Genomic DNA, 19,411 nt, shown 5'->3' with positions numbered 1-19,411 from the left:
CAGCGCGGGCCCTCGGCGAGTGCCGGACGCACTGGCGGGTCGTCTCCCGCAGCCCCGCCGGGGCTCCTTGGCACCCGCGCACCCCGTCAGCCGGTGAAGGACCGGAGCAGCGGACGCTCCAGGTGCCGCAGACACGCGGAAAGAGTCCCCCCCCCTCTCTGGACAGCCGGCACCACCGCGCCGCCCGGGGCCAACCTGCGCCGCCTGCCTCACGCCCGGGAGCGCTGGCAGGGCGGGGCGGGGCGGATGGCCCTGCCTCCCCGCCATTGGCTGCGGCCAGCAGCGGCCGCGCTTAGATAGGTCCGCGCAGCAGTCAGTGGCGCCGGGCCCCGCCCCGCCCCGGCTTTATAACGGGCATCCCCATGGCCGAGGCGGGTAACCTGCCGCAGCGGGAGAGGGCAGAGACACCCGAGTGGGCCGGGGGCACCGTGCTCGCCGCCCGCCAACGGACACGCCACTGCCGGGCCGAGGAGCGGCTGCCCGGGAGAGCTGTCTGCGGTGGACGCAAAACCCTGCCGCTGTCCCGCTGCTGCCGCACCGAGGGACGATGGTGTCGCGGGCCTGGCGCTGTGCGGGGGCTCGCCCGTTCCTGCTGGCGCTGCTGCTCGTGCATCTGCCTCAGGGTCGCGGCCACCGAGCCACTGGGCCTCGGGTAAGTGAGGGCGGCGGGGCTGCCCCGCCGCGGCAGGTTGTCCTGCGCCCGCCCCGCGCACTGTCAGCGCCGCAGGTGAAGCCCCGGGTGCGCCCCGGACCGGCTTCCGTGGACGCGGACCCTTGCAGGGGCCTCCCCGCTCGGTCGGAGCCGGGTGCCAGCGGACTGCACGAAGGGTCTGCACCGGAGCGACTTGTTGGTATTTACTGCAGGGGTAAAAAAGGAGGGTGTGTTTTTATGTTGCTGGTCTTGCATTTGATGTAGCCCCTGTTCCCAGCACATAGCTTTAGGACTTTCCTTTTTTTTATGTTCTCAAGTAGGGATTAAATGAGTCCCAGCAATAAAGCTGGATGCCTTCAGCCCAGACTTCTCCCCGTAGGAGTCTAGCTCTGCTTTTTTAATCTGACAGTGTTTGACTTACTGGGGCTGTTAATTTCACTTACCCAACTATTACATTGCTCTGGGGGAGAACCTAACATCTTTTCTAAATATGGTCCTCCCAGTGAGCTAATGTTACCGCTGCAGCACCACGACAGAGGAGCACAAGAGCTTTCAATTATAAAGCTGCAAAACAGTAGCTGTTCTTCAGCCAATGCTGCAATAAAAGCACAGCTCTGGGTAAGCGGAAAAACTTGATCTCTCTGCAGGCGTGTTGGATGCATTGACCATGTGCATTCTTAACCCATCAGTCTGAAACGCTATGAAATGTACCTAATTAACTTACACCATTGATGGGCAAGACCAGGAGTCTTTGGAGTCTCTACTCAGCCGAAGTATAACAATAAGGGACTTTAGTGCAATGTTACAGTTCTTTAATAGAAGTGCTGTTTGACCATGCTGGTTATTAAATGCTTCTCAGAGCTATGGAAAGTGTACTGGCTGCACTGGTGTCCCTGTGTTCAGCTGTGCTGTGCAGCCTCTTTTATAGCCAGATGTGTAACAGCAACTGTTAGAATGTGGCAGATCAGAACTAGTGTGTGCCATAAACTCTTGGAGACCTGTTGTAAAAGATGGAGAAACATAGGGGTGCTTATGCATGCATCTGCATTATCCGATATCAAACCTCAAAGCTGGCATGATGCCAGATAGAGAGGAGCTTTGAGGTGGTAAGTAAGAGTCTGGCTGTATGACTATGGCCCCTTACCAGCACTGGCATCCAAGTGCTTTAATGAAGAGCAACTGAAACAAAGAACAAAATAAAAAAATCCTGTTGGCAGTGCATAATTGCACAATAAGCCTGTCTATCAAACAGTTTCCATGTATGCTGTTTTTATATACTGTACTTTACAAGGCAGTTTAATTGCTCCCTGTGCTGTGTCGTCTTTGGAATGAGAGCTACTTCAGGAGAGTGGAAAACCAAATACAGAGGACTACTGATGTACTTTTTACTTGAAGTAAGTGAACTGACTTTGCTCTTTCTCCCTTTGTGACTGGGGGAGAATATCAGCTGTGAGTGTCAATGTCTACAGTTACGTAGAAGGGTGTGCCTTAAAGTTTTACCTTCTTAAAGTTTTAACTTAAGAGCTCTTAAATGAAAAGCTGTGAACTTCCACAATGTTTAACTCGTGAAGCCTGTCTTCTCTCCCTTCTAAGTGTCATTCTTAAGTGCATGTGAAGGTGGGGAGTATGGTTTACTCATTTGCAACCATGTTGACTGGTATGATAAGCCCCTAAGATTAATCTCCTCTAGTGATTAGACATTGCCAGTAAAGTTGTTGCTAGTATAAAGGTGCCATACTTTAGGTTCAAATGTACACAAGGAAATCCTTTATTATTCAATTTTTATGACTATTACCAAGTTACACCAGTGTTTCTCATGCTGACTTGTGGCCCAGAATCTGTTCTTGTCAGGAACCTTCCCTGGATTGGAGGGGGGGTGGTTGTCAGTGTTGGGGTTTTGGGGTCTGATCCTCTGGGTTTTCAATTGCTAAGTATGATGTTTATGGTTTCAGACTTTTCCTCATGGTAAGCACTAGAACTACAATTTCTGCAAGCTGAAATGCTTTTAAAGGTGAACAGCGGTGTTTTATCCTACTCAAATGAGTTTAAATGAGCATCAACAACACTTAAAGCAGCTTCTTGATCTTTCTCCTTGCATTTCTCCCTTACTTCTGCAGTGTTGCTGATAAGCTGGGCAGCCAGCGTTGTCACTGAATGCATAGGCAGGGGAGTATGGCTTGCTACTGTTTGCAAAAAATGATGAAAAAATAAGGGTATTGAAGAGAAATAAGTATATCTAGATCTCCTGTGACAACAAGGGATCAAACTTTTGGATAAAGTGAGCTAGCTCAAGCTGATTACTTAAATACTGAGGTAGACTACAAGTGCAGTTGTATCTACTGGCCTGCTGGGGTACTTCAGTCACTCAGAAGATGTACAAACGTGTTTCCTGTTACAGTAAACCTACGAGCAGTGACATGAATCCCTTAGACTTGGAAGCATGAGTGACCTGTAGGAAACATCTGGCTTTTGTACCTATGCTGTGGCCCTCTGACAGTTAATAACAGCTGTCCTAAGTAAAGCTCCATATTAAGTCTAATATCATGGATGTCCTAGAAATAACTTGGAAGCCCAGGGCTGTTTTGTGACTCCTTTTCTCACTTGATACACTCTAGAAAAGCTTCTGCTATGTTTCACAATTGCTAGGTCATTTCTACTCTTGTAGGTCTAAAGAGGACTGTGGAAGCAATCAACTGATTATACCTGGAAAATGCCTGTCTGAAGGATGTGGCCTTCTGGAAAGAGATAATCAGGCTTTGCTTTCAATTCATTTTCTATTGTTGAGTGCCTCTGCTAGCATGAAATCTGGAGTTGTGTGACAAGCCAGGTCTTGCTGTTTCCCCTCCTTGACCCCAAAGTGATAGATGGGGACCTTGACTGGGCTGGCTCTTGCACCTCTGACTGTGTGGTGCATTTGAGCAATATTCTTGCATAGCAGATTAAATATTTTGCCATTAAGCTCTGTCCCCCCCCCCCGCCCCCAGCCAAACAATAAATCGTGACCTTTGTCTTTCTAGTTCAGAAAGATAGATCTCTGTAGTGCCCCTGCCTTTTGAGTATAATGCCTGGCCATTATGAACTTGCTCTATTTATGGCAGAGAACTGTTGTTGGTAGTAATGACAAATATTAGTATAGGAAAATGGTGCTTGCAGAAGGAACAGAACAGGACTGCAGCAGTGAAAAGCTGTACTAGGAACTGGCTTGGATTTTTGGAAGATTTGGGATATGTACCTTGCAGTGACTGCAGAGGACTAAGAAATGGGAGGGAAGGGCAGTCACTATAACTGTCTTCCTAGTTTCATGCGTGGAAATGTGCCATATCCCTCCTTGAAATGCATGCTGGTTGGAGATGGAGGGACCTTCCACTTCAGAGCTGTTGTAAAGGGAAGGTAGTAGATAGTAAAACTATGAAGATACCCGCAGATTCCAGTGCATAAACTGGAGTGCCACAGAGCAATGGGAATTCTCTGCTACTAGTTAGAACCCCAAATAAGAACTATGACAAAAGTGCTGAAAAGGCTCCTGCAGCTTTGCCATTCCCTATGGAGGAGCAAAGCAGCATTGCAGCTTGGGTCAAGGCACCTGTGTTCTGCTGTACGTTATCACTGCAGCCCTGCACAGAGATTTCCACAAAGCAGATGTCTTTACACATGCTCTGTTAAAATTAGGGAGATTGTTCTTCATGGTGGGAAGAAATTGGAAAAAGACTTAAGGTAAAAATTTAAAGCAGAGGGCTTCATATGAAGGAGATCTAGAGCAGATAAGTAAAACTTAGGTTTTCAGTGACTCATTTTTGTTTCTTGGTTTGAGCTTTATTATCACTCTGCATTGCAAAAGTCTATACTGCTAAGTAAAATCTGACGCACTTTAATGTTTTAGACTACCTTACTGTTGGTGAGATTTATTTTAATGAAGGATAAGTACCCAAATGCAAGTCTTTAGAAAAGCATCCCCTAACAGGGCAGATCTGTTACTCTATGGCAAAGAGCTTTTGGTTACAGATACACTGTTTTAGTTCAGTGAGAGATGTTCTTGCTTAAATGGAAGCTCTAATTGTACGTAGAGCTATGCTAATTATTTCTCTTTCTCCTTGTTTCTACTTAAACCTTGAATGTTAGACAGCTGAATTCTTTAATACATACCAGAGAAACTGATCTTTCTTTTTATACATTATTCAACTGTGTTGAGGAAAGGCATTAATTCTTGTATGGCAAATTATTAAAACATTATTACAATACATTAGTATTGAAATAGTGGGTCCTGTTCTAAATGGGAAAAACACTATAGGATCCAACTTGCTCTGTGTAGTCTTAGAGTTGGTGTTTTAACTGCCTGAGCTTCTGTGTTGGCTATGAGAATATCTCACTCATGTTAATGATGATCTGCTGCTAATGAAAGATTTCTGGCCACCAAAAGAACTGTTACAGAGAAGGAAACTACTTGCGTATTTCTGCTGGTGGTGGCAGCAAGCTGTTTAGTTGGTGGAACACCTACAGTGATAACCTCTTGGACTAGTTTTCAAGTTTCTAGCACTAGTCATGTGCTAAGGTAATCTTCACTGCCATCAATGCAGAGCAGATGCTGTCTTGGCATCTTTCATTTCCAGATGGCCTGAAGCAATTGGTAAGATGACTGTAAACTTCATTTCAGCGGTATAGTAGCTCTGAAATATTAATACTGCTGTTTAAACATCTTAGATGTTCTTATCCTGCCATCTCAAACTAATTGTGACATTACTATGTCAAAAAAAAACCCAAACAAAACCCCATTTGTCTCCTGCTTGGCTGCTGAATCCCCAGCTCTTCTGGGGCTGGCACATCTGACAGTGTAGTGAAGTGTTGCATAATAAACTTCATGCTCAGATTAAAATCTAAACATGGAAGCAATGCAGGTGAAACTGAAGCTAATCCCCGAAGGCTGTTGTGCTGACTGTCACACTGTCTCTGTGTGACAGCATGATGGTTTCCTGTCAGAGCCCTCCAGCAGCTGCCATGAGGTCCCTGGTGCTGATGCAACATCCAGGGACTTGGTGGCACAGCAGACCTTGAGTCAAGTTTGGTGTGCAGAGGTGGTAGTTCACTGCTTGGTCATCAAGTGAGGTTCTGGCAGAGAAGCAGATGTTATAACTTGCAACTTGAACTATGAAACCTACTTTTTGTTGTGTTACAACTTTAACTACTGTCCTTGCATTGGTAGGGCTTTAGGCTTCCTATGCTTGTTTATGAGAAACACTTCCATTTGTGAAGTTTTTGCCCCAACACTGAAGGCTACCATTGCTGTGGGTGCGTCGCTTCTGCGCTGGAACTTTTCTGGGTAAGGTTTGAGGTCAGTGTGAGGTACTTGCTTACACGATGTGATGAATGTGGTATGTAACTGTCTCCCTCTTCTGACTGGCTCACTTGAGAGGTTAGTATTTGTGTTCAGCAGCTAACATATGAATCCCATGAAGCTTTCTCTGTGTGATGCCTTTACTGCCAATGGCAGCCTGCAGTAACAGCCTTGGTGGAAGGCTGTCCTGCCAGATGTTTCTAGTGCTGGATTCTCTCAGCCAGTTGTATTCTTGTTCTCAGACCAGTGGCCTAGAAGCCCCCATAACCTTCCATAAACACTGTCAGACTCTTCCCTGGCAGTCTTCTGGCTGTAGCCTGCTTGGGAGGACAAGCCTGCGTGTTGGGTTTGTGCATTTTTGCCTCCCACTGGCTTGTGTCTGAGCCAGCTGCTTTTGAGGGCCCACTGACAGGTGTTCTCATTTGGAGTGGCACGTAGCTATGCAGTGGGGAAGTGAATGGTAGGTGTGAAATGAGAGCAAGCTTAGATGCTTCCCCTCAAGGCCTGTGCCTAGAGATGGGAACATAACACTGGTTTCTATAGGAACAGAGGCTGTATCATTAAAGGTTGGCTCAGGGCTTTGTTGAGTGAAGTCTGGCAGCAAAGCCTAGACAAGCTGCCCACCAGTGCTGCTGGCAGACTCTTCCATGCAGGTGAAGGAAGCCATACAGAAACTGCTGTGTGTAGGCAGATAACTTCCTCTTCCATGGACACCCAGACTCTTCTCCTGGGCTGGAGCTGGAGTTCCTGAGGAGACTACTGCCTCTGGATGAAGAACGTGAATGGATGTGAGCAGTGCAATAATATATGGGTGAGTGTCACAGAGTACCATGCTGCTCAGTACCTGAGTACAGACTCAGACCATGTGTCATGGTTCTGCAAACTGGTTGTCTTGCCCCAAATACTGACTTGGAGTGGCTAAGGGGGAAGAAGCAAACTGTATGCATGCACCATTCTTTCTGTGCAAGGCATAAACTGAATTTATTGAGACTGGCCCAGGAGACTAAATGATAGCCCTTGTCGGTCTAGTACTGGATCAAATTTAATTTTAGAGGAGCATTAGCCTAATATTTTTCCTATTCTGAGTCCTGTGGCAAAGTGAAAGAATGTAACTTCACCTTTTTCAGGGTGGAAGAAGACTGGTGTTCTGCCACTGAGATATTTGCTTCAAGCTGGGGTTGAATTGGTGATAAAGGTGAGGGCTTACTCGTGGGTGAGCTTTTGATGGAAAGAATGTTAGGAAGTACACAAGGGAAGGTGCATAGGAATAAGGAAGATGGGGAAGTAAGACCGATGAAATAACTTGCTTTCCTGGGTTTTTCTTGGCCACTGGTCCAGATAATGATACTTGGAACTGTATCCTGAGGGAAGTGCCGATCCTCAAATAGAGAGAAGAGCTTCCAAAGACTTAGTGGGCAGATTCTGTTTCAGAGTTTCTCTTGGCTACCAGTCCTCTGTATTAGCTAGGTTATAGACTGGAAGGGATGTGGAAAATTTTGTCCATCCCTGCTCTCTTCCCTGTTCTGTGGTTGAGATCAATCACTTAAATTGCATGGGGAAGCCATACTCTGCTTTCTGTTGAGAAGAGTCTACTCACAAGCTTAGCTGCTATACTTAGGCTTGTTTTGATGCATGGAATAGTGCTTGTTCTGTACTCTTGTGGAGTTCCAGAATTCTGGGTTAGGAACTTGTTCTTTGGTTATACAGAGAATCTGAAATATGAGATAATTTGATCCTTCAGTTGCAATTCTAATACTTTAAGGTTTGACACTCCAGCAAATTAAAACAATGCAGCCTTAATGTAAAGGTAACTATCTTGTGTTCTATGGCTGTATTGAAACTGAGTGGACTCATGGCTGCTTCTTGGGCTGCAGAAGCAGCAGCGTGGTTACCTCTGATATAGAGGGAGAGTGAACCAGAAATCAAACAGATAAGGAAGCATCCTTAGGTGCTAAACCTGGTAAAGGTAATGGTATCCTTTCAAGTACAACAAGGACACATGCCTAGGAGAGGTGTCCAGATGTACACTATCTCTAGATCTTGCTTCTGTGTGTACCAGATACACACTAGGCAGAAGCAGATAGGATGATAATCTCTTGTTGCAGTATCAGTAGCATGATAGTTCAGTTACAGGAAGATTAAAGAACCTACTCTAGCTGGTACATCAAACCACTTCTCTTCCCATTTCTTTGAAGCAGATTTACATGCAATCTACACTTAGGCTTACACAAATACTTGGTGGAATGAGGTGCAAGTTAAGAACTAAAAAGCCAGAAGCTCTTGGTTATAATTTCCAAGTGGAGAATATTAAATGAGTTAGAGTTTGTGGATACTGGCCAGATAAAGGGGTTTGAGTCTGAGCCAAGTAGCTACTTCTGATTCTGGTTGAGTTACCATGTGTAAGGGCGGTAACTCTTGGTTTGCATTTGGCTTATTCCTCTGCTTTTAAAAATGAGCAGGCAGGTGTTGCAAAAGTAGATAAGCTGTGTACAAAAGTAGCTTTTAAAAATGTGCATGTATCTGGAACACTAGAGGGTAATCTGCTCCAAACTTGTAAGTGAAAGGTGAGTTTTAATGTGTACATTTCTCCGTCTTAGTGGAGACAAAGTACTTCTAAGACTGAAGTCCATGAGACTGATAACGTATAAAATGAACTGGGCTGTTCATGCAATGAACATGGCTTTTTTGCTACACAATTCTAGACACTGCCTGCTATTGTTTCCATTTCTGTGTCTTAATCTAAAAATCTGTGAATCTGGAAGAACTTCTTGCACCCTTTAAACTTAAAACCAATACCAATATCTACCTCCAAGGCTTTGGAGTTCTGTCAGGTAAGGAATCTGATGTAAGGCAGCAATGCAGCCATATCTTCCTGCTGTTATGGTAAACTGTAGCCAATTGGATTCTTGGTGCTGCTGCTGGTGGTATTTGCCCTCAGATGCAATCCATCTGAAATAGTCCTGAAAAATATGCAAGGTGCAAAAATCTACCGTGCTGGAGCTTAACTTATCCTGCTTCTGAAAGCAATTGCCATGAGATATCTTAAGTACACTGCTCATGTGTACAAGTCTACAGATTTACTTCTTGACTGTAAGAGAATGATGCTGTACCCAAAGACCTCAGGTTACTCCAGAGATGCCATCCTGCACTTTCTAGGTAAAATCTGAAGTGCTGGCAAAGTGGCAACTGCTTATTTGAATAGATAATACCTAATGGTGGAAGAAAAATACTTCAATGGTGGCTGTGCTTCCTAATGAATGGCTCTTGCTTTCCATAAGAAGGTAAGTGTTGAAGGAATTTGCTATGAATTTTTATCAGGGTTGCTACCAGTATTCCTCCTATATCATCAGTGTCTATAAGCTATCTTTACAACTGTACTATTACCCAGGTACAGCCAGCATTTTTAGGAGCAGGAATCATACCTTTAGGTGCAGGATTGAAAGTCAGAGCTTCAACTTGTTAGGTGCTCTGTAGAGCCAGTGATACTCTGCTGCATTGAGAAAGGATGTTCTCTTGGTGGCAGTAATTGGTCTTTCACTCATTTTACTCTTCCTAGTTTAAACCTGAACTGTAGAAGGAGCAGTTGCTGCAATTTCTACAGACATTAATAAGATGGACATAAACATACTTCGGTAATAGTGTATTAATGATGGTTAAACCCATTGTCTGGAAGTATGTCAGCCTAAATTAATTTTTTTGGATGCTCATCTTTAGGAGCTTCCAGGGAGGGGAGCATTCTCTTCACAGTGAACCCTGAAAGTGCCTTATGTTCCAACTTGGTGGTGGTTTTCCTTTTTAAGTGAAGGACTCTTAAATTGAGGCAGGCCAGTTAGATCCAAAGTGCTCTGGTGTTACTGCCTGGATCTGTTAAAGACTTAAGTTTTCCAAGGTTGCCAGGTTCTGTCCTCTCCTCACTTCCCCTGAAAATAACAAGTGTGTTGGCAGAAAAAATTTGTATTCTGCTGGACTTAGTGTCACCTAAGCTACTGCCCTTAAAACTTGCAGGTTTGTTCAACTCTAACTGCAGGAACTCCCCTCAACTTCAACACCCTGAAAATCAGGATTACATTTAAGGTGGCTGATGGAGCTTTAAGTAACTAGTCAACTTTTGCCATGTTGTCACTAGTATAGGTGCCTTTTGAGGATAAACAGGATGGGGAGTGGGAATCAATCAGTGTGAAACTAGGGCTGCTGATGCTTTTCTTGTCTTTGTCCTCTGTTGTCAATGAGACTATCTGAATTTCAGGATTTTTACTGTGAATGCTAGATACTTAAGGGAGTTCCAGACCAGCTGGATTTGGAACAGAAAGAAATTGTGCCTTTCTTTACCACAAAAGAAGTGCTTCTTTACCTGAAGCACTTTGGCAACAGTATTGGAACTGAAATTAGCTGTTGCTCATCAACATACTGGAGTTTATGGGTTGCAGATTTCTATTCTGGATGTAAAAGCACCCATAGGACAAAGCACCTTAACTCATCTGCTCTGTTTGTAAAATCTGTTGATGTACATCTGTAATGTAGTTATGTTAGCCCTTATCTTAAAAGGATGAAGCTATCCTGATTCATGTCTGTGTGGTTCTTATGTGAAAGTAACTTAAAACCCCCCCAAAAAACACCATCAGTCCCAGCTTCCAAATAAAGCTTTGCCTATAGTATGAACTTCAGAGAAACTCTGTAAAAGTAATGCTTTCTAGAACACCAGTGTTTTTTGGTGCTGAAGTTGGAACTGAGTGGGAGGAAAAAACCTACCACACTTGTGTAAATTTGACTGCTCTTAAAACCTGCCTTTTAGCATCTCTGGATTGACCTAGTTGTATGACAACACATCTTAAGCCCACAGATTTGAGACTCTGATCTAGCTTGAATAGCTGGTGAGCGTCAGAAGTAAATGAAGTTTTTAAGTTTCCTTTTGGAACCCTAAGAATTTACTTGAGTCTCCAAGATGTACTTCTAGTTCTGCTGGCATGAGGACAAACTAAAACCAAAAAAGCTTCCACAGCCGCTTCACCTAGCCCAGGGACTTCCTCCTCTGCCCTGCTCAGGAGCGCCAGAATAGATGGGAAGAGTTCAGTAGGAAGATCCCATGCAGTTTGTGAAGAGAAAGATTTGATTTTAATTGAAACTTTAAAAACCACAAGAAACTTTAGCTGTCATCAGGTTTTTCTCTGTAGCAAAGAATATTGAGTTCCAAAGGCATATCTCTTTTTCCCTACACTAGAAAAAGGAAGATCTCGTATCACAGTAACTGTTCTTACTGCTAAACTTGATACCTTCTCAGGTGTCCCATACAACTCTTAGCTCATTACTGCTTTTCTTAAGAAAATGTCCACATCGGACCTTAAGTGGGGAGTCTCCACTAAAATTACTTCCAACTTAACTTGCCCACTGATAGTCTCACTTTGAGAATAGCTATAGATGAAAAGCTTCTGACTAGCTTTTTTGCTTATGTCCAGACTTCTGTCAAACTATGCTCCATACCCACAGAGATGTGTACCCTGTGTCCTCTCTTCAGGAAGGGCAGGGAGAATGGGAGAACAGTTCTGAACTTGGTAGTTCTCGCTGAACCCTACCTGAAGCCTTCCTCCTGGCAAAGATGAGTCCAACTTCAGGAATTCATGTTTTTCTTTGGAAATCACTGGGACAGGTAAATCAAGTTAAACTGTACATATATTTTCCACCTGACATGCTTTCCTTCAGTTTGTTCAGCTTTGATAAACTCCTCTCAGGTGTAGAGATGTAGCCAACCTTTCAGTGCAGTGATTAAGTGCAGCATGTCAGAGCAAAAGCTAAAGATGATTTTCACTTCTCTTTCCTTTTCTTCACCTTGCTTGAAACCATGGAGAATACAAGCACTTCTACTCAGGAAGTGCCAGAAGGCTGATGATAGACATGATGAGGTCACCTCAGATTAAGAGGACAAAGTAGGGCGTTATCTTTGGCTTGACTCTGGTTAGTATTTATTAGAAAGCGAACCTAGGGATTACTACAAACAACTTAAGCCGAGTGTGTAAACTCTTCACTTCATAGCTGACTAATGTTCATACATATCCATGCATTTCCTAAGGCAACCAATTAGGATCAAGTGAGAAACGATAATCTTGTTAAATCTCATGCCAGTGTTCAGATGGGTAGAACCATACTTATCTAAAATTGCTTTAGTGGGACATGCTAGTGGCTTTTGTTTCCCCAGCAGATGCTGATGTAAAAATACAAGACTCTCTTGGCATCTGTTCTGTTGTGAGGTGATTGACACCAGTGCTTGGTGTTGTTTACATAAAGCAACTGAATGAAGTCACTACTGGATTCAGCAAGATACGAATGCTGTCTTAAGTTAGTAAATGCTGACATCAATGAAGCTTGCTTAATTAATGCCCTGTACTAAATTGCAGTAGGATTTGCTAACTCTGAATAGAGCAAACCTCTTATAGGCAGGGGATAGGATCTGAGGAAGAATTTGTTTCCCAAAGAGTAGGAAGTACTTTCTTCTTTCTCATTCCCCAGATCTGTCCTTGTTTTTGCTGTGGTTGCAGTATCAACTCTAACTGAAACTCTTGTCAAGCTGCTTTCTGGCTTTTTATTAATCTTGAGCATGTGGCTTGGGGCTCTAGATCCCTGAAATGAAGGGGGAAGCACCAGGAAATTTCCCTTTACCTTAGGAAGACACGTGCCTCTGTGTTAGGTTACTTTCTGGGGAGAAAGCTGCTGGTACTTATGTCATCTTGTTATCAACTGATGATGGTTAAAATGTACATCTGGCTTTTGGAAATATTCTAGATGTGTTATGGGGCAACATCTATGTTAAATCTAGGGCTGTATGCGGAGGCTGCTCAGCTTGAACAGTTTTAGTTGGACCTACTGCTTTCAGACGGTGAGCCTAACTTTGTAGGAAGCTTCCCTTTAAGTGTGATTTCGCCTTTGGGGGAAAGTCTCTGTAGAAACTGAGTGAGATTATAAAGTCATCCCATTTTAAAACTCAAATGGCTGTGATTCAAAAATACTCTAACCTACTAAAGAAGCAGTTGTGGAGGGCTGAATAAATAACTGGCAAGTGTCTGCCTTAGCTGAAGCTTGGAATTCACTCTGGTAATTGCACTATGAGCTCTTAGGGTAGAAAAGAAAAACAAAAGGCAGATGTTTCTTTATCAGTCTGAAAGGTCAACAGTTCTCCTGGAAAGATGGGAGAGCTCAGAACCTCCGATTTGCTGTCAGTCAACATGACAAGATTAAACAGAACTGTAATTAATCATTTGCATTCACTTAATTCCCCATTCCTTCCTTTGGTTGCTTTAATTGCTGTTTTATTTGTTTATGCTAGGGAAAGCTTCCTTTCTAGATTTCAAACAATCTCTGTATTTCTTAGGTCTTGCTTATGCTACAGTCACCTCTAATGACAAGCAAGATGGCACTAAGTCATCCACAGGACCAAATGGCATGGGCAGTTCTTAGCTAAAGTGTGAGAATGGTGCCTGAAATCTGCAAATTAAAAGGGTTTCTTCTTTTCTTTTTGCTGGTGTGGCTGGCTGACCTTGCGCAGCTGCCAGAGCCTCCTCACTTCTTCCCCTGGTCCAGCATGGGTCTTTCCCATGGACTAAAATCTTCCAGAAAAATCTGCTGCATTGTGGGCTCCAGGTTCCTTCAGGAAATATCCAGCTGCTCTGCTGTGGCATCCCCTCTATAGGCCTGCTCCACCATGGTCTCTTTGGCAGGCTACCGAGCAATCTCTGTTTTGGCATCTAGAGCACCTCTTTCTCTGACTTTTTTTGGTACTGTGGCTTCTCACTTCCCCCCTGCCATGTGACATTCTGCCTTTTAAGTATGTTTCCAGAGGCATCATCATCTTGGCTGATGGGTTTAACTTCGGTCTGCAGTGGGTGTGTTGTGGAACCAGCTGTGTCCAGCACAGGACAGTCACTGCCTTCTCACAAAGGCCACCTCTGCACCATGCTGCTACCAAAACCTTGCCACACAAACCCAATGCAGCTGATTGGGTGAGGTTCTACACTGTTGGTCTACAGGCTGAAGAATCAGTGCTGTCTTGAAAGCCTCCAGTAGAGTCAGCAATGATGTGTCTCTGCTTCTGGAAGTACCACCAAGATGGAGTTCACACATCAGTCAAACTGGTTGTGCCCTGAAGTCAGCTGTTTCAGTTCTTTTTGAGGCAGCGTGGATATCTTGTAGAGGTTGTGTATGGTTTTGCTGCAAAAGGTACCAATGCACCTATACTCAAATGCTGTAGTCTAACACACTCTCAGTGTTGTTAATATTTTGAAGATGTAGCATCAGATTGGCTGAGTACTTTCAGGTTCTGTTCCCACATGAATGTAGATTTCAGTATTGATTGTGCTGTTCTGTTTTTTCTTTTTTCCATATGGGTGCTTCTGTTTCTAGAGTACTGTGGTTCTGTGCTGATTGTGAATAGCTGCTTTGCAGACATTTGTGTGACTTCCATAGTAAGGGGAGGCCTGATCACCTTACTTAAGAAGTGCTTTGGGATTCTACGAACTACTGAAGCTTTAGATCACAGGGTACTGATGTGAGTTCTCTGGCAGTGAGTTGGGTGGGTGATGTGTGCTAAATCCCACAGGAACTTGAGCACCTACATGCTATTAATTTCTGCTGGTTATGGCTCCTTAAGGAGCCTCTAAAAATCTGGCATGGCATTGCAATGCTGTTGCAGCCAAACCTAGGGACTGGCTTTTAATTTTCCCTCTTTGGAAGGGGAAGAGAGCACACAGTTAATGGGAAGAAGTACTATTACTAGTCCTGGTACTAAATTCCGAAAGAGGAGTTGCCAGATTTTGTAACTCCCGACAGACTTCAACTTGGGAAACTCATAGGAGCATCTATATAGCATCTGGATCTAGTGTTCTGCACCCTTGGATATGGACAAACCCCCATGCTTTGATTCCCTGATGAGAGCATGTGTGGTGGGTTAACCTTGGCTGGACAACAGGTGCCCACCAACACTGCTCTATCTCTCCCCTCGTCAACTGGACAGAGGAGAGAATATATCAGGAGAGGCTCACAGGCTGAGATAAGGACAGGGAGTGATCACTCACCAGTTAGCATCATGGGCAAAACAGACTCAGCTGGAGGAAATTAGTTTAATATTAACCAAATGAGAGCAGGATAATGAGAAATAAAACCAAATCTTAAGAGCACCTTCCCTCCGCCCCCTTCTTATCTCTACTTTCAGTTTCTCTGCCTTCTCCCCCTCAGCAAGGCAGGGGATGGAAATGGGTGTTGCCGTCAGTTCATCACATGTTCTCTGCTGCTCCTTTCCCCTCATGGGAGGACTCCTCACACACTTTCCCTGCTCCAGCCTGGAGTCCCTTCCATGGGAGACAGTCCTTCACAAACTTCGCCAATGTGAGTCGTTCCCATGGGCTGCAGTTCATTATGAACTGCTCCAGTGTGGGTCCCTTCATGATGCGCAGGCCTCAGGAACAGACTGCTCCAGAGTGGGTGCTCGTATGGGGTCACAAGTCCTGCAGCAAACCTGCTCCAGCATGGGCTCTTCTTTCCATTGGTCCTGTCAGGAGCCTGCTCCAGCATGGGCTTTTCCTGCAAGGTCACAAGCTCCTTTGGACATCCCCCTGCTCCAGTGAGAGGTCCTCCACAGGTGATATGCCCTGCTCCACCATGGACCTCCGTGTGCTGCAGAGGCACAGCCTGCCTCACTGTGGTGTGCACCATGGGCTGCAGGGGAACCTCTGTTCCAGCTCCCGAAGCGCCTCTTCTCCCTCCTCCTTCAGTGACCTTCATGTCTGCAGAGCTGTTTCTTTCACATACTCTCACTCTTTCTCTGGCTGCAACTGGTCCTCCACAGTAATATTTTCCTCTTCTTAACCATGTTATTCCAGAGGTGCTACCACCATTGCTGATGGGCTCAGCCTTGGCCACTGGTGGGTCCATTGTGAAGCCGGCTGGCATTGGCTCTGTTGGACATGTGGGTGAAGCTTCTAGTAGCTTATCATAGAAGCCACCTTACACCTTACAGAAGCTACCTGCTACCAAAACCTTATCAAGAAAATCCAATACAATATATTTGGCACTTAACAGTAAAAAGCCTAGCTAGTGTTATGTCAGTGCTGTCAATTGAGGGATAGAATCATCATAAAAGTTTACACCAGTTTTAATTTGTGAGCAGTTTTTTTTTCTCTTGGAGTTCAAGTTGCAGGTGCTGAAACTTGACATGTAATAGTGCTAGTGCTCTGTGCTTGATGGTGGAAAGGAATATGAACTTGAACAGAGAAAACACTGCCCAAATACTTAGGTTCCAACTTAAATATCCTGTACGTCAAAGACAAAAATGTCTTCTCTTATCTCTTAGAAAGCTCTTTTTACTGTTGCTTGAGGCTAAAACTTTTCTTCGATAGTTGTCTTTAAATTATGTCTTTTGCTGGACAGCAAGCAGTAATTTGGTCACAGTCACTAAACAGGATAAAAATAAACTTTTTTAAGTTTCCAGAGTCTGCCAACTTCTGTAACATTTTAATCTGAGGGTTTAGGTCACTATGAAATTGTTTCTCAAAGCCTCATGAAGGCTGTGCTACTGCAGTAGTTCATAAACACTTACTGACCTTACACTTTAAAGCACTAATAAAACTGTACTTCCTTTCTCACATTGCTTGCTGCCTTTTGGCAGGATTTTGTGGAAAGTACAAGCTTTAAGTAAAATAAAGCAATTATGGAAAAAAAAATTAAAAATTGTCCTATCTGTAGAAGCGCCACTGCTTCAGTTAAGATTGTTGCCAGTTAACAAGCTTATGTGTGTACTTTTGAGCTGTAACAGCTTCCTGTCATTTCAACCCATAAACAATCATTTATGTTGCATCCATACTGTTGGTTGTCTCCAAGCCCATGTTTGAGTGTGTTTTCTGATCCTCTTCTGTGTGTTGAACTTGTTGCTTTGGTCTGCTGTGAGCTACAGCCAGACAACTTAGTCCTGTGACAGGGCTGACAAATTTTGCCTGCCAGTTGTATGGCTGGAGCTGGATTTAGTCACTTGCCTTGGTGGTCAAGTCTGGAAGAAGGACAGCTACTGAAGGCAGTTTACACAGCTCTAGACTCCTGGCTGAAGCAGTGACATCTCTTAGTAGTTGAGACTACATGAGCTCTCATTGTACTTCAGTGCCTGATAGCCAGCCTGTGCTGGCTGTAGGGATGGACCATGCAGAAAATGGGATCTTTCTGTTTATACTAGCTTAGCACTTCTAGTTATCAGGCTAATTCAGCTGTTTGTGTCCTGCAACATACTAGTGAATTGAATAAGGCTAACTTTTGGAATAGTCTCTAGAAGCACAGTGATTAAAAAAGCTGTGGCTGTTTGCAACTTACCTTTTGGAGACTGGACACTCAATTGACATTGATAGTAGGTGCATGTCTCCTGTTTTAGAAGCCCAGTGTCTTACTGTTGTGGTTTAAACCCAGTCAGGCAATTCGTTCAGTCACTTCCCCCCACTTCTTGCCCTCCCCCTGTTCCCGGAGGGACGGAAAGGAGAGTCAAAAAGAATGCAACTCCCACGGGTTGAGATAAGAACAGTTTAGTAACTAAGGTATAACACAAATCACTACTGATACCACCAATGTTAACAATGATAAAGGAAATAACAAGGGAAGAGAATACAACACCTCACCACCAGCCAACCGATAACTCATCCCCCAGGCCCGACCAAGCACCGACCCATACCTCCTCCAACCCTGCAGACTTCCAGCCATTCCAGCTGACTCCCAGTTACATCCCGGGCATGACGTGCTGTGGTATGGAATACCTCTTTGGTCAGTTTGGGTCAGGTGTCCTGTCTCTGCTTCCTCCTGGCTTCCCCTCCTCCCTGGCAGAGCATGAGGCTCACAAAGTCCTTGGCCAAACCAAAACATCATTGTTATCAGCTCTGTTCCCAGGCCGAAAGTCAAAACACAGCACTGCACGAGCTACCAAGAAGGAGAAACATGACTGTTACTGCTGAACCCAGGACACTTACCTGCTCTCAAAGACCAGTTTATTAGCTCTTGCCATCACCCATAGTTGGACTGTTTGCACATCACTGGATTGGAGATGTTGGTTCAGTAATAGTACCTGGTATTAGTCATGAGCAAGAGGCAATAATGTGACTTATGAACACTGAGTAGGTACACAATGTGCAGTAAATCCTAGACCTGTGCTTAAGAGCTCCAGGCAAAGCCTGGAAATGCTAGTTACGAACTCTAATGCTGTCCTATTATATAGTCCCTGTGAAAAAAAAGGCATTACAGCTGTGAGTCTCTGCTACAAGTTAAACTGTGCAGATAAAACACTGCTTTCCTGTCCTGTAGAGAATGCTTGGGAGTTACAGTTATGCTTCCTACCCTTGTCTCCTTAGCAAAGCCATAACTTGTACCCACCATGATAGCAGCAAATAGGAACAAATGTTGACATCTACTAAAAAAAATATAGTAGATCCCCACTCCACCCCAACTTGTGTGAAGAGTTGCAGTGCTCTGGTGTGATGTTCCTGCCAAGTGCAAGTGCAGTCTTACATGCATGAGGAGTAACTTTAATTTCAAGGATGTATAAGACAAACCATTTCTTTAGCTTTTTAAAGATAGGGTAGGCTAAAGCTCTGCATAAAGCTTGTTGAATGGGGAGGATGTATTCCCCCCCACCCCCTTGAATAGGGTATATATCTCAAAGCAATAGTAAATTATTTCTTTGCTAATGTGAAATGAGGAAGACCAGTTCAATGTGAGAATAGTTAAGATGTCTTGGCTAACTTCAGCTGAAGGCAAATGTCTCTGCTTTTAAAATAGGAATACTTTTGCTGGTGTCCTGTGCTGGCAGAGCTTTCTACCTACACTGCAACTTGTATAGGTAAAATTGAACACCAGAGTTGTCCAGGCTTGTTATAAGCATCTATAGTGGCTATCTACAAGTACTTATCTGCTAACAGAAAACTATACATCTCTCCAGCAGAGATCTGGGGTAACTTATATGTTCCAAGTTTAGCATTATAATTAGTTTTATCCTGCCACTTGTCTGGAGGGTTTGCCTCCTCCATACCTGGTATAGTGGTGTGGGTAGATCCAAATTGTTTGTGTACTTTTAAAGTCTGCAAGGATGCCCACTTTTGCCAGCAACTGTAGAAGACATGCCTATGATCAGATAAGGGTATTGCCTGGACTTTCTGGAGCTGGGTGGACTTCCTGGAAGTGCTATAAAGTGTCATCCTTTGTCATGGTGTAACCCCACTTACTGAACTGCACAAGGGCAAGATGCGACTCCTGGAATAATGTGATTGTATCACACTGGTAATGACACTGTTGTGTGATGCCCTAGACAAGCTGTTTTCAAGTTGGATGTGAAGCAGCACTTAAGAGAATGTTGTGGCTCCTCAGAATCTGAAAGAGTTATGTGTAGTGAACTGGAAGCTGAATTTTCAAATGGTTTTCAT

General features: G+C 44.2%; 1 protein-coding gene across 7 annotated transcripts in view; it reads left to right on the top strand.

Annotated features, from left to right (window-relative positions):
* The first annotated feature begins 501 nt into the window (after window positions 1-501).
* Window positions 502-19,411, top strand: part of SMOC1 (SPARC related modular calcium binding 1) — a 138,543-nt gene continuing 119,633 nt past the window's right edge. For 3 of the 7 annotated variants that reach the window (XM_061463248.1, XM_061463247.1, XM_061463242.1), the window contains exon 1: window positions 503-652. In XM_061463248.1, the coding sequence (XP_061319232.1) occupies window positions 548-652 (105 nt within the window). In that variant the 5' untranslated portion in view covers window positions 503-547. Of the gene's footprint in view, window positions 653-882; window positions 2,047-19,411 lie in introns of those variants that run through there. The other 4 variants (XM_061463249.1, XM_061463243.1, XM_061463244.1 and 1 more) reach the window with 3 other exon arrangements.

The sequence above is a fragment of the Pezoporus flaviventris genome, unplaced genomic scaffold (genome assembly GCF_033815535.1).
Source record: "Pezoporus flaviventris isolate CSIRO_AGI_PZ_B2104156 unplaced genomic scaffold, CSIRO_AGI_Pfla_v1 ptg000036l, whole genome shotgun sequence".
Lineage (NCBI taxonomy): Eukaryota > Metazoa > Chordata > Aves > Psittaciformes > Psittacidae > Pezoporus > Pezoporus flaviventris.
The sequence above is the reverse complement of the archived record's forward strand: the minus strand, read 5'-3'. Positions and strand labels throughout refer to the sequence as shown.